The sequence below is a fragment of the Danio rerio genome, chromosome 23, assembly GCF_049306965.1.
Source record: "Danio rerio strain Tuebingen ecotype United States chromosome 23, GRCz12tu, whole genome shotgun sequence".
NCBI classification, from domain to species: Eukaryota; Metazoa; Chordata; class Actinopteri; order Cypriniformes; family Danionidae; genus Danio; species Danio rerio.
The window spans coordinates 49,824,072-49,837,500 of NC_133198.1; the positions used below are offsets into that span (position 1 = coordinate 49,824,072).

The 13,429-nt window shown below is 37.9% G+C and overlaps 1 protein-coding gene across 2 annotated transcripts in view; it reads left to right on the top strand.

The window, feature by feature from the left end:
* The first annotated feature begins 797 nt into the window (after nt 1-797).
* The window catches only part of fbxl5 (F-box and leucine-rich repeat protein 5), a 17,340-nt gene continuing 4,708 nt past the window's right edge, over nt 798-13,429 (top strand). Inside the window, 10 exon segments of one of the 2 annotated variants that reach the window (NM_001301328.1) lie at nt 798-961; nt 2,908-3,123; nt 4,311-4,406; nt 4,602-4,803; nt 6,123-6,299; nt 8,908-9,033; nt 9,238-9,386; nt 9,708-9,790; nt 10,718-11,398; nt 13,348-13,429. The exon segment at nt 13,348-13,429 is cut by the window's right edge and continues 67 nt beyond it. In NM_001301328.1, coding sequence (NP_001288257.1) covers nt 878-961; nt 2,908-3,123; nt 4,311-4,406; nt 4,602-4,803; nt 6,123-6,299; nt 8,908-9,033; nt 9,238-9,386; nt 9,708-9,790; nt 10,718-11,398; nt 13,348-13,429 — 1,896 coding nt within the window. In that variant the 5' untranslated portion in view covers nt 798-877. 2 annotated transcript variants of the gene reach the window in all.

Here is a 13,429-nt window from a genome sequence, read left to right on the forward strand (position 1 = left end):
CATTTTGAGGTGTATTTAATTTGCATAAAAGTTTTATTTAGTGTCCCATTGTTTTACTATAACTTAAAATCGTCACTATATAACTTAAAATATACGAGCCAGATACAGTAATCATGATGATAAAAGTAATGTTTTGTACTGTAAAAGTCTTTTAAAAGGATTTTACGCTGTAAAACTTCAGTCGTGAATTGCACAGGTATAATTAAAAAATATTGATTTTTTTTAAAGCTTAATAAATATCATTCAAATATTTACAAAAGATCAATTTCCAATAAGACATTTGGTGATTTTCCTGATTTATTTATTTCTCCATTGCTGATTTGCATAATACGCATGCCTAAAACGTAATTTGGACAACATTAAAGGGGCTTTTATATTCCAGATTTTAAAATAGATTTGTTTACCATGGTTTATTATTACTATTATTAATTATTTTCTTTATTTAAATTTCAATCATAGCATAATCGTACAATCATGACATCCACAACATGACAGAAAACAGCAAAATTGTACAATTAAACTAATAGAATAAAACAAATAAAACAAGAAGGGTATATATTCATATTTATAATTAGTTTAGTTGTTTGAGTATGTTCATACTATATTAGTTGTTTGAGTATGTTATTAAAAAAATAATACGTACTTTAAAACATTAGATAAATCTTTAAATCAGCCTTGAAATATAATATATGTGGCATCCTTTTTAAAATTTTACTTCAATCCATGTCTTTCTTTATCATGAAAATAATCTACTCTCAACAACTCTGTTGTTTTGTGTATGTTTTTGTGCAGATGTTCAGCGTCGGCAGAGGATTTTGAGCTGGAGGATCTGGCGCCCGCGTGTTCAGTCCGCGGCAGTGGAGCTGATGGAGGCGCGATGGCTCCTTTTCCCGATGAGGTGGATGTTTTCACGGGCCCTCACTGGCGCATGAAGCAGCTGGTGGGTCTTTACAGCGAAAAGGTTCGTCTATTACCCATTTTACATCGCATTTCACACTTAATCTGCTTTTTAACATCCCCGAAGCTGTGTTTACGCAGAGCTAATGCTAGCCGCACTGCTAACAGACAGCGATCAGAGTTTAATGTCAACGTCTGACAATCATCTGATCTCAGATCGGCGCTTCTGTCATCATTTCTGCATATTATACGTGTAATTATGATTATATTAACTCATTGTGATCCGTGTGAGTTAATGTAAACATATTATAAGAGGTTAATGTGCACGTCTGACCTCAGATCTGTGGCGAAACAAACTGCTAGCATTGTGTGTGAGGATGATTTGAAGCACACACTGATCTCAGACCTGTAATACACTTCATTTCTGGGCAATAATGATAATATAAACACGCAAATAGGTGCAGATATGATCATGTTGTTGACATAACTAGTTCTGTTTATTCAGATTGGGGTTTGTCAGTGTGTCTGATCTGTAATCAGATGATTTCTGCATTAATTGTTCTTTAAATGTGTGTCAGATGGATGTGTTCGAGGGTCAGTTCACCATAAAATGACCATTTACTCTGTTTACTCTCCCTCAAGAGGTTTTTAAACCTTTATGGGTTTCTTTCATCTGTTAAAACTCTAAAGTAGATAACGTTATTTGGAAGAATGTTGTAAACCTGTAACCACCTGACTATATTGTATAGTAGGAAAAGTGAATACCATGGAAGTCAATGGTTACAGGTTCTTCAAAATATCTTCTTTTGTTCAACTGAATAAACAAGGTTTGGAGCAGGTAAATGATGTCAGAATGAGCGTGTCTGATAGTGGAGGTGTTGTGAGGTCACAGATGATTATGAATGCGGTATTCAGTCTGATTTTACAGGGTGTGGAGGAGGATCTGTGTGTGTGTGTGTGTGTGTGTGTGTGTGTGTGAGAGAGAGAAATAGAAAGAGTGTAATTGTTTGTATGAGAATCTGTGTATGTGTGTGTGTAAGCACATATCAGAGGAGTGTGTGTGTGTGTGTGTGTGTGTGTGTGTGTGTGTGTGTGTGTGTGAAATTGTATGAGAATCTATGTGTGTGTGAAATAAAGTGTGTATGATTGTGTGAGAGAGAGAGAAATAATGTGTGATTGTGTAAGCGCATGTATCAGAGGAGTGTGTGTGTGTGTGTGTGTGTGTGTGTGTGTGATTGTATAAGAATCTATGTGTGTGTGATTCTGTGTGTGTGTGTAATAAAGAGAATGTGCGCGCGTGTGTGTTTTGCTTTGTTAGTGTGTGAGTGTTTCTGTGTGAGAGTGTGTTTACTGTGTCTGTGTGTGTAAGGAAAAGATGTGTCAGTGTTTGTTGTGTCAGTCTGTGTGTTTGAGAAAAAAAGTGTATGTCAGAGTGTGTGTGTGTGTGTCTCTGTGTATTTTACTGTGTTAGTGTGAGTTTGTGTGTGAGGACAAAATTTGTGTGTTTGTTGTCTGTGTGAGGACAAGGTGTGTGTTTGTGTGTGTGTGTTTGAGAAAAGTGTGTAAAAAAGTGTATGCATGTTTGCTGTGTCAGTGTGTGTGTGTGTGTGTATATGAGAAAAGTATGTGTTTCTGTGTGTGTGTGTGTGTGTGTGTGTGTGTGTGTGTGTCCCTTCAGCTGCTGTGCTGATTGCAAGTGAACTACTTTAACACACGACACACACACAGTTTTTATTACAGGGGTGTGTGTGTGAGAGGGAGAGCTTTACTGAACTGCTGAGACCGCTGAGTAGTAGTGCACACACACACACACACACACACACACACACACACACACACACACACACGCGCATCTGTTTTGTGGAGTTTGTGCTGCACACTTGTACATTATGTCAACATTATCAGTAAGGTCTGAAGTGTTTAGTGTGTGTATTAGCTGCAGTCATCATTTCTCCTGTGTGTGTGTGTGTGTGTGTGTGTGTGTGTGTGTGTGTGTGTGTGTGTTTGCAGCTGTCCAACACAAACTTCTCCAACAACAGGGACTTCCGGTCGTTCCTGCAGTCGCTGCTGGACACTTTCACCGAGTTCAAGAAGCACGAGCAGATCGAGAACGAGTGCATCATGGAGCTGCTGCAGGAGCGCAGCCACACCGTCTACCACGTCCACGCAGACAACAAGCTGAGCGACATGCTCACACTCTTCCAGAAGGGGCTGCGCAGCGTCACGGTCAGTCTGCCTGCCTGTGTGTGTGTGTGTGTGTGTCAGAGTGAGAGTATGTTTCTGTGTGTGAGAAAGAGAGAGAGAGTGAGAGAGAGTGTGTTTTTTTGTTTGTTTGTTTGTTTGTTTGTTTGTGTGTGTGTTTGTGTGTGTGTGTTCATCAGTATGATTTTGTATGTGCGTACGCACAGGCTTCTTTGCATCAGAGTGTATATTTGCGCACGTGTGTGTGTGTCCGTCCATCTGTCCGTCTGTCTGTCTGTGTGTGCATTCATCGGAGTGTGTGTACACGCATGCTTTGCATCAGTGTATTTGTGCGCATTCGTGTGTGTGTGTGTGTGTGTGTGTGTGTTATCAGAGTGTCAGTGCGTATGTGCATATGCGCATGCTGCTTTGCATCAATGTGTGTGTGTGTGTGTGTGTCTGTCTGTCTGTCTGTTTGTGTGTTCATCAGAATGTGTGTACGTGCATGCTTTGCATCAGTGTATTTGCGCAAGCTTGTGTGTGTGTGTGTGTCTGTGTGTGTTCATTAGTATGAGTGCGTACACGCAGGCTTCTTTGCATCAGAGTGTAAATGTATATATATGTGTGTGTGTGTGTCTATTTGTGCGTTCATCAGAGTGTGAGTGTGTATGTGTGCATGTGCATGCTTCTTTGCATCAGTGTTTTTGCGCGCCCTTGTGTGTGTGTGTGTGTGTGTGTGTCTGTGTCTGTCTGTCTGTGTGCGTTCATCAGTGTGTATGTGCATCAGTGTGTATGTGTGTATGTGCATGCTTTGCATCAGTGTATATGCGCGCGCGTATGTGTGTGTGTGTGTGTGTGTGTGTGCGTGTGCGTGCGTGCGTGTCTGCACATCACTGTGTTTGCATGTAAGAGTGTGCATGTGTGTGCGCATGGGTGTTTGCCTCTGAGTTTTTTATGTGTGTGTTGGAGTGTGTGTGTGAATTTCAGAGTGTGTGTTCCCCTTAGAGTGTGTGTGTGCGCATGCGCATCCAGTTGTGTGTGTTGTGTGTGTGTTTTTTGTCGAAGTGTGTGTGGTTGTCAAGCTGTCACTTCTCTGTTTCATTGACTAAAGAAGTAAGATGAACTTCATCAATGATTCACTGACTCAAATGATTCAGATTGACTCAGCAAGTGAACGACTCCCTGATTGATTTGTTTGTTTGTTTGTTTGTTTGTTTGTTTGTTGTGTTCAGAGCGAGTTCGAGCAGCTGAATTACGCGCAGCAGCTGAAGGAGCGACTGGAGGCTTTCACACAGGACTTCATTCCTCACATGAAGGAGGAAGAGGAGGTCAGACTCACCAAAGCTGATCAGTGTTCTCTGCTGCTGTAGATGAGTGTAGATCAGCAGTTCATCAGCTCCACCTCACCTCACACTTACCCAGTTAGACTGAACCTGCAGTTTATGATATGAGCATGCATATGTGTGTGTTTGGATATATGTGCGTGTGTGTGTGTATATTCACGTGTGTGTGTGTGTGTTTAGGTGTATCAGCCGATGCTGATGGAGTATTTCTCCTATGAGGAGCTGAAGGCCATCAAGCAGCAGGTGATGCTCCAGCACTGCAGCTCTCAGTGTCAGTCCAGCTGCTCAGACACACACACACTGCTGAAGGGCCTCAGTCTGTGGAGCCACGCCGAGCTGCAGAAGGCCTTCAAATACTCCGACCATGAGAAGACTGGAGAGGGTGAACGCACGCACACTCACACACACACACACACATATACACACACACATACACACACACACACACACACACACACACACACACACACACACACACATACAGCAGCACACTGTCTGAATCTGCCCGGGATGCCACAATACTCAATGTAATACTCAACCTATAATTACGACCTCCACTGTTCAACACATGATTTAGGTTTGTTTAGATTTTGTTTAGGTCCCCTATCCGCAACACCCTTAATGCTTTTCTGCTTCGCGATCAACCCGTGCTTTAATTGTTAACCAGATTAGTTAAAGGGTCATGAAACCCCTCGTTTCAGCAGGGTGTTTTCACACCTGTACTTTGGAAAAAGCCTGAAAAGTGGGCGTGTCCAGCTCTGTTTAGGGGGGAGTGTCGGAGGAACTAAAGTGGGAGGGTGTGGGAGTGTCTATTTGGGCACGCTGAGTTTCAGAATCAAAACACACACACACACACACACACAGGAGAAAGTGACAGTGTTTACATGGACATCTGTAGTCGAATTATTTGCCAAATGATTAAATGGTGGACTTTAACTGCAGTTTGGCTCTTTCATTCAGGGAATTCATTCATGTCCCTCGCGACAAACGAGATATTTGACTCGAGGATCTGCTCTAAGCGTGTATTTTTCATGCAATGTTTGATACCGCACGGCGAATGAGAGAAAAAAACCCTCTGCATTTCCCGGAAACTTAGATGCACACGGCAGGTAGTGTCTGAAAGCCGCGTGTGTTATTCCGGTCACTAAATGTGGTAAAAACCCTACACGAGGTTAAAGTTTGGTTGTGGTGCTAACATGTTTACACTCTGTGCAATAGTTTGTTAGATACGAACAAACTGAATAAACAAAGAGCACTGGTCACTCACTTACCAAATCTGTAAAGACAGGACAATCACCAGCAACTAGAGCCGCGTCTTTATTAAGAGGAGACGACAAGCGAATCCGGATCTCAGCGTTTGCAGATGAGAACAGCTCTCAGGTAAACAATAATCCTCCTTAGACACGTAAGTTATTGTTGTCGAGCGTCGCGTACACTGTTAATCCACACGTGACTCCAGCTGAGCTCTCACAGAGAGAAAATGAAAACAAAACGCATATGCGTATAAAAAAATAAATAATATAATAATAAAATAATGATTTTTTTTAATTGCTTTGATAAACATACACTCATCATCTAAACTCTCAAAAGCATCTTCATTCTGTAATATTTTAATGTCCAATAATGTTTTTAACATGCAATATTTCATCTTCAGTGTGAGGTGACTTTGTTTTGTGTGTGTGTGTGTGTGTGTGTCCTCAGAGCGTGTGTTGGAGCGTGTGTCGGTGTCGTCTCTCCCGCAGGAGCTGCTTCTGCGTATCTTCAGGTTTCTGGGTCCGCAGGATCTGTGCCGCTGTGCTCAGGTGTGCAGCGTCTGGACTCAGGTGACCAGAACCGGCTCTCTGTGGAGGCACCTGTACCCGGTGCGCTGGGCCAGAGGTGCGTCTGCTGCACACTACACACTTCTGATGCGAAATCAACATTTGTCAGCTGTTATCAGTGTGTCCAGTCATATTGTGGTGCTTTAAACACAATAAGACTCTTTCCGAATCCCAGTTGTTTTGAGACCCACCGCCACCTGACGAAGGAGTGTGTTTTTCCCCTATTCACTGATATTGACCGACAGGACCATATTAACATGTCTTCATAGTAACGCATATAAACGTCCACAGAGCAGGATTTGTAAAGAAACTGGGCTGAAAAGATGTGTTCAGCTCTCTGTGATCAGCTGCAGATCAACTTTCACATGGTTTTAAAATGGTGTATGTTTTAAGAATAATAAAGAAAGGACAGTAAAATCTCTACAAATGAGGAAGCTTTGATCAGACAACATATTGTATAATCAATGATCTGATGTGTATTTAGAGCTGAAGCTTTACACACACATTCTGGAGACACCAAACACTGATCTGTGTAATTGTTCTTAATTAATTAATACATTTAAAATGATATTAAAAAGTACAAATTACTTTGCTCCACACATGTCAACCTCTATTTGGCCACAAGGGGGCGGCAGAGAATAAAAAATACATTAAAGTTGGCATTTATACTTAATTATCCATTAACATGGTGTTTTACAATACTTCTATTATATATATTCCAGTATTTCTGATCTATATTTTGTAAATCAATTTCGAGATGTCTGATGAAGGCATACACATCAAATTTATTTTCTTTTGTAAAACTGCAGAAAGTAAGACATGGCAGCAAACTTCTTCAGTTGTAGGATATTTATAAAAAATATTTATATCCTGCATTTTTATAAATAATGAACTTTATTATATTTGAATATTGGAGTGTTGAGTAATTCAACTATTTTTAGACTAGGTTAGATTTTTTTTAATGTTTAACAGATAATCATTGGCGTGTGTGTGTGTGTGTGTTTATATTCTGTTGAACTCATTTTCTTTATTTAGTATCTTTTTCAAATAGGTTATATTAAAGTTTGCAATAAATGCAACGTTTTCAAACATTTGACATATATGCTTTTATATATTTATTATTTAATAAATAACATATAGTCACATATATATTTGCATATATGCCATAATCAGACATCTCAGAATTGATTTCCAACACATAGTAAAAGTAATCTAAATGTAGTGTGATTATGTTGCCATAAGGCAGTCTGACTACTTTTGGATTACATATAGATTATATTTAGTAACTTTTTCATATAGATTATTTTCAAGTTTTCAATAATGTAATTTCCAAGTGTTTAACATGTATGCTTTATGTATTTATAATTTAATAAATAACATATTTACGTATATATTTGCATATAATCAGACATCTCAGAATTGATTTTCAAAATACAGTAAAAGTAATCTAAATGTAATCTAATCGTAGTCTGATTATGTTGCCATAAGGCAATCTGACTACTTTTGGATTACATTGGGATTACTTATATGGCAACGCAATCTGACTATTTCACATTTTAATTACATTTAGATTACTTTATGGCAACCCAATCTGACTACTTTTGGATTACATTTAGATTACTTTTAAGACAACACAATATCACTATTTTTGGATTACATTTAGATTACTTTTATGGCAACCCAATCGGACTACTTTTGGATTACGTTTAGATTACTTTTAAGACAACGCAATCTCAGTATTTTTGGATTACATTTAGATTACTTTTATGGCAACTTAATCTGAATACTTTTGGATTACATTAAGATTATTTTTAAGACAACGCAATCTCTTTATTTTTGGAGTACATTTAGATTACTGTTATAACAACGTCATTTGACTACTTTTGGATTACATTTAGATTACTTTTAAGGCAACGCGATCTGACTACTTTTGGATTACATTTACATTATCTTTAGTAACTTTTTTCATATAGATTATTTTAAAGTTTTCAATAAATGCAATTTCCAAACATTTAACATGTATGCTAATAAATTTATGTAATATATTTATGTAATAAATTTATGTAATAAATTTACATATATATTTGCATATATGACTTAATCAGACATCTCAGAATTGATTTACAACATATAGATACAAAAATATTGTAAAATACCACATTAATAGATACATAGAAAAACAATGTCAGCTTTAATTTAATGCGTTCTTTGTTGCTCTCTAGTGACCACATGGAGGTTGATGGAAGTTTAAATGACTTTTTGCTTAAAGATTATAAAAAACAAAGCATTTTTAAAGTAATTTATCCTTTTTAATAAAGTTTTAAAACTTTAACTCATTAAAGACAGTTATTCACTTTTTAATCTTTTAGTTATGCTGCATCATTGAGTTTTATTATTAATTATTTTCAGAATTCTTTAGAAAATAAAGACAGCACATGTAGTTCAGTCACTTTGGAATAAAAAAGCAATGTTGGATTTTAATTTTATTAATGTTGAATGCAGTGTCATGAAAACTGCAGTGTGTTTAATATGATGTTAATAAATACATAATATGTTGTTTGGGCGGTGTATTTAATATTATTTTGCTGGTGACTATTATTATTGCATGTGTTTAATATTGCTCTGCTGGTGATTATTATTACAGTGTACATTACATTGTTCTGCAGGTGAGTATTACAGTGGTCCTCCGGGTGATCTGGATCTGGAGCCGGATGATGATTGGATAAAGAGTCTCCAGGACGATGGAAGAGCCTATCAGGAGTGGGACGAGGATGCAGACGTGGACGAATCAGGTCAGGGTGCGAGATGATAGATAATAGATATATATATGGGCTTGAATAAAATGAGTTTTAATAGTTTTACAGCCATGTTAAGGTCAATATTATTCGCCCCTTCAGCAATATTAGTGTTTGATTGTCTCTTGAACCAACTATGTTATACAATGACTTGCCTAATTACCCTAATTAACCTAGTTGTTCCTGTGCTTGTGTGTGCAGAGGAGGCGTCTGCAGAGCGCTCCTCCATCAGTGCTCTACAGAGAGAGAAGCTCCTGCTGAACGGGATCATCCAGAAGCTGCTGCCAGCCGTTGGGTCCTCGGTGCGCTCGCTCAGCCTGGCCTACAGCTCCACGCTCTCCAGCAAGATGGTGTGTAAAATTAATATTATGTTGTTGTTTTTATTTTGATTACTATTAACATTATATTATTATTATTATTATTATTATTATTATTACTTTGGAACCTTTTCACAAGACTCTTATGATGTGTTTAACGGTCATCTGCATCTTAAATTCTTGCAAGTTTTAATATTTAGATTATTTTAAATATGTGTATTTATATGCATTCACACATGGATGTATTACACTAGATGGCGCCAGGCAGTCAAAAACAGCAAACAGACTCGTGATTCTGTCTGGCTCTGGTTATCAGTCACTCGGCTAATAAAAGTGTGTTATTCCTCTGTGTAGGTGCGGCAGATGCTCAGTCTGTGTCCCAATCTGACCCATCTGGACCTCACGCAGACAGACGTCTCAGACTCGGCCTTCGACAGGTTTGCAGATATTATGATCAACTTTTTGTCAATCATTAACGAGATGCTGTCGAAGGCGTTCATTCATTCATTCATTCCTTCATTCATTCATTCATTCCTTCATTCATTCATTCATTCATTCATTCCTTCCTTCATTCATTTTCTTTTCGGCTTAGTCCCTTTTTTTAATCTGGGGTCACCACAGGGGAATGAACCGTCAACTTATCCAGCATCTGTTTTATGCAGCGTATGCCCTTCCAGCCTCAACCCATCACTGGGAAACACCCATACACACTCATTCACACACATACACTATGGACAATTTAGTTTACCCAATTCCCCTATAGCGCATGTGTTTGGACTGTGAGAGCATTTATTATTATTATTATTATTATTATTATTGTTATTATATATGTATTATTATATTTACATACTATTATTATTATTATTATTGTTTGGTATTATATTATGGATTATTATTATTATTATTATTATTGTTTGGTATTATATTATAGATATTATTATTATTATTATTATTATTATTATTATTATTATTATTATTATATGTATTATTATATTTACATACTATTATTATTATTATTATTATTATTTGGTATTATATTATGGATTATTATTATTTTTATTATGTAATATTATATTTACATACTATTATTATTATTATTATTGTTTGGTATTATATTATGGATTATTATTTTTTTTATTATATATTTATTATTATTATTATATTTACATACTATTATTGTTATTGTTGTTATTATTATTATTATTATATTTACAAACTATTATTGTTATTATATTAATTATTATTAAATATTTATTCTTACTATATTTACATACTATTATTAAAAATAATATTATTGTTATTATATTATGTATTTGTAACTAGTTACTGCATCCACCCACCGCTGTTTGTTTTTCCTCCTCCAGCTGGTGTGCGTTGGGTGCGTGTGGGACTCTGCAGCATCTGGATCTGTCCGGCTGTGATAAAATCACGGATCGAACCCTGAAGATCCTCTCTGTGGGTTTGGGAGATTCGTCAACACCCAGCCCAGCCCACAAACTCCTGCAAGCTCCGCCTTCTCCAATCAGAATAGAGGAGCCCCGCCTCCAGCCAATGGGGCGCAGCTGTCAGGATCTCATCTTCAAGCGCAGGCCTGGGGGGCGTGGCTCAGGCTGTGGTCCCACCCACATCTGGGTGCTCGATCCAGTCAAATTAGCCGACATCGAGGATGCTGCTGATTGGAGCAGACGAGGAGGCGTGGCCTCACAGGAGATTGGCTGTGGTGGTATTTCAGAAGCACTGAGTGCCTCGTGCTGCTGTAGGAGGAGCCAGAGGCGAGGCTTTAGGACTGGACTAAGCTCCTCCCCCTGGCAGTATGGCGACGCCCTCTGCGGCCACTCCTCCTGCTGCAGCTCGGATGCAGCAGCGCTTCGGACTCAATCAGACCTCCAGGCCACAGGGGGCAGTGCTGAGTTACGGACTAAATGTTGGTTTGAGGGCCAATCCTGCGCGGAGCATCACAACAGAACTGACCAATCAGGAGCTCAGCGGGCGCTTCGGTTCCTCAGCCTATCCGGATGCCATCAGATCACAGACCTCGGCTTAAGGTATGCACAAATAGACATGTAGTCTGCATCCGACATCACATACTTCCATACTATATAGTACGCCAAAACAGTATGCAAGCAAAATAGTGTGTCAGTACTCATCGTATTGTAAAAACAAAGTGCGAGACGTACCAGGATGACCGACTGCTTCCGGCGAGATTCTGAAGTAGAGATCTGCGCGGGACTAAATTTTGAATCCCGCTCCCGCCAGGTTTTAGCCCGAACCCTTATATTTCACGCTAATATTTAGCATTTGTTGTGCCGCTTCCCAACCCGCCCCGTTTTCTACCCGCCGCGCCCGTTCCTGCAGACGGGGGGAGAACAAAATCGAAAACCACCCTGCTATACAGAGTCCAGACAGCCAATAACAAGCTGTTTATAAAAACATGCACACACATAAGCACCGAGCAAGTGACACACACACAGACAGCGTCACGCTTCTTCTTTCATTCACACACACACACACACACACACACACACATATACACACACACACACACACACACACACACACAGCACAAAGCTCCCTCTCTCATTCGCACACACACATAGACAGCAACAAACAAGCATCACGCTGTCTCATTCACACACATGCATGCGCGTGCTGGCTCGCTCGGGAGTCGCCCGCTCCCGTCTAAAATTAAACCAGTTACTGACCGCTCCCGCACTTTATTCAGAAATGTATTCCCGCGCCGCTCGAAATCTGGTCGGGTACCGCGGCTCCCACTGGTACGGCCACGGGAATGCAGACCTCTATTCTGAAGTAAGCATACAATGAATTCTGCCATCCCGTAATGCAGCGTATCAGTCGGGTAGTAAATTCAAAAATAGTACCTACTCCATATTTTTCAATACTTTTTTTGAATACTTCAGATAAATGTTAAGAAATTAAATGTTAAGGATTTTTTCCAGAACTGATTCTCTTCACTTGTTGATTTTGGTTCATTATTCATTCATTCATTTTTTCGGCTTAGTCCCTTTATTAATTCGAGGTCTCCACAGCGGAATGAACCGCCAACTTATCCAGCACGTTTTTACGCAGCGGATGCCCTTCCAGCCGCAACCCATCTCTGGAAAAGATTTTGATTATGTTTAGTAATTAAATGTAAATAATTAAAGGTTTTTTTAGGATCATTGAGGTACTGTTGAATTGTAAAATATTTTAAATAGTTTGAGTTTGTATGTAATAATTACTTTAATGTATTCTTCGTGTTTTTTAAACATGTCTATGGCTTAATTTAGCAAAAAATATTGAGTTTTGCACATTTAATTTCAATTGTTGTAACATTGTTTTGTTATGGGAATGTAGTTTTTTATGAGGAATTGATTTATTTTTTAATGCATAAGGCTTAATTTCGAAATAATTTTATGTAACATTTGTTTTACTATATAATATTATAGATATTTTATTAAAATAATATATAATAATATAATATATAAGAAATATTCAGCTAATAGTATTAATAGTAATATATTTGCTTATTTACTATATTTCTGCATTATTATTATTATTATTATACTATGTATAATTTAATATATATGTACTTAAAGGTATATTAATATTTTTTATTTCCAATAATAATAATAATAATAATTATTATTATTATAATAAATCATAACAATTTTCTTAAAAAATAGTGTCTTATATCTTTTAGGTTGGCTGTAATATAAAAAAGTTGAGCTGAATGTAAAAACTATCATTTATTTTTATTTAGTCAACAGGAATTTTCATATTAGTTAATGAATTAGAAAAATATTTTAGTGAACAAAAACAATATTTGACAATAAACAGTTAATGCTTAATAAGATAAAAAAAAAAATAAATAAATATATATATATATATAGTTTGTTTTTTTAGCCTGTAGTTTGTTGTAGTAAGGATGACCATCGATGAGTTAGATATACATTTTCCTGCTCTTGTTATGTTGAGGTGTGTGTGTGTGTTTCAGGTGTGTGTGTCTGCGCGGCGGTCTCCCTCTCCTGGAGCACCTCAATCTGTCCGGCTGTCCGCTGATCACGGGGGCGGGGCTT